Raw genomic sequence first — 1,736 nt, forward strand, 5'->3', positions numbered from 1 at the left:
GGTTTAACAGCAACAGGTGCTTAGGAGAATTATGCTGTATTCGGGGAGGGTTTGCTTTTGCTATTGTGTAAATATAACGGCTTTTCTGGCTACTGTTATAAAATATTAAAATAAAATATTAAAAATCTGCAATCATAAAAAAAAGAATAAGTAATCACCGTAGCATATTATTTAGAAGTTTTCGATGCGCGTATATGCAGATGTGATTGTAAGTCAGTTTAAGACCTACTAACTACGACTTTGGTGAACGCCTCACAAACCCCGCCTCTCTCGTCCGTGTCTCGCGAACGGCAGGAGTTTAAAGCCTCCGGTGTCATTACGAAAGTCAGTTCATTAGTCAGGTCGACTGTCCACTGAGGAGGACTTGCTCTCAGTTTTCAGTTCAGGTGGACCTTTTTACACCTCCACTAACAGGATGTCTCCGTCCACGTCCCCCCGCTTCTTCACGGAGAGGGAGGTAGCCCGCCACTGCACCAAGGAGTCCTGCTGGGTGCTGATGGGGACCAGGGTTTACGACGTGACAGCCTTCTTGCGGATGCACCCGGGTGGGGAGGCACTAATACGCAGCCGCTCCGGCAAGGACGTGCGCCAGGTGATGGAGGGACCCCCACACCGGCACTCGGAAAACGCCCGGCGGTGGATGGAGCAGTACTACATCGGGGAACTGAACAGAGACAGCGTCACCGGCGAGGCACAGGTACCTCCCTTCCTCCCTAACTAGCTAGGATGACACCGCTGACCTCAGAGTAAACAACTTAAGAGGAAAAGAAATAAAACCTTTTTCCCGCATCTTCTGTCGATGTAGTTAAAGATGTGTTAAAGTGATATCTCATTTTTGAACCACACACCTGTTGAAAGGTTAAAGTTTAATATCTTTCTTGTGAACTTAGCTCTGTGGACTTTAGAGCCATAAAAATGTAAATCGAGCCCAGATTTCCGTTGTCAACTTTCAGAAGTTTCTCGCATGTTTGTCATTTGGAGTCTTTAATCCCCCCTGCCCTCCCCCTCCCCACGAGCCCTGCCAGGTGAGATCAATATTCCTCACACCTTGTTAAAAAGCTGTCAACAGCCTCACATTTTCTATTGTAAGGAGGTTTAGAAGTGTTTATAGACTTCATTTGATTCCAGACCCAGAATTAGGAGAAGGAAACTAGTCCCGGGCTCTTGGAGCAACAGGTGTATAATCCGCTCTCACTTGACTTTATTGGGCGTTTTCCTTCTTAGGTAACGAGGAAAAGGGAACTGGTATTGATCATTGAGGACGGGAGTAAGGTGTTGGTGATGGAAAAGCAATGCTTGTGTAATTCCTAGGTGGAGGAGGGAGGGGCTAACAGGTGACATGAGAGACCTGTGGGGTTTTGGTGAGCTCTGGTGGGTGTGGAGGGGTCAGACCTGTTAATGAATGATTCAAGGCCTGTGCCTGTGTGCGTGTTTCTGAAAGAAGGCGAGAGAAGGAAACTGGTTCGTCTTGTCCCGGGAGAGGGGGGCTGCAGACTGGGGGGAAACATGCCCCCTTCTGTCTCTGTAAAATGAATCCACACCCAGCCAGGTCCTGCAGGTTTCTGTGCGTGTGAGGAGGGAGTTTGCATAAATCTCTTGCAGACACAGTTCACATTTACATGGCTTGCCCACTCTCACGTGTGTCCTTGCTTGTTGGTTGCGTCTCTGCACAGAAAGTTTACACAACTGCTCTAACAAAATGCTCTGTGGGACTTTGAGGGTTAGTGACTGATAAG

The 1,736-nt window shown here is 47.9% G+C and overlaps 1 protein-coding gene across 1 annotated transcript in view; it reads left to right on the forward strand.

The window, feature by feature from the left end:
- The first annotated feature begins 280 nt into the window (after positions 1-280).
- fa2h (fatty acid 2-hydroxylase) overlaps positions 281-1,736 on the forward strand; it is a 34,791-nt gene continuing 33,335 nt past the window's right edge. The window contains exon 1 of the mRNA XM_005751519.1: positions 281-697. Within this exon, the coding sequence (XP_005751576.1) occupies positions 416-697 (282 nt within the window). The 5' untranslated portion in view covers positions 281-415. The remainder of the gene's footprint in view (positions 698-1,736) is intronic.

This window comes from Pundamilia nyererei, unplaced genomic scaffold (assembly GCF_000239375.1).
Source record: "Pundamilia nyererei isolate P.nyererei 1_Seehausen unplaced genomic scaffold, PunNye1.0 scaffold00314, whole genome shotgun sequence".
Taxonomy (NCBI): Eukaryota; Metazoa; Chordata; class Actinopteri; order Cichliformes; family Cichlidae; genus Pundamilia; species Pundamilia nyererei.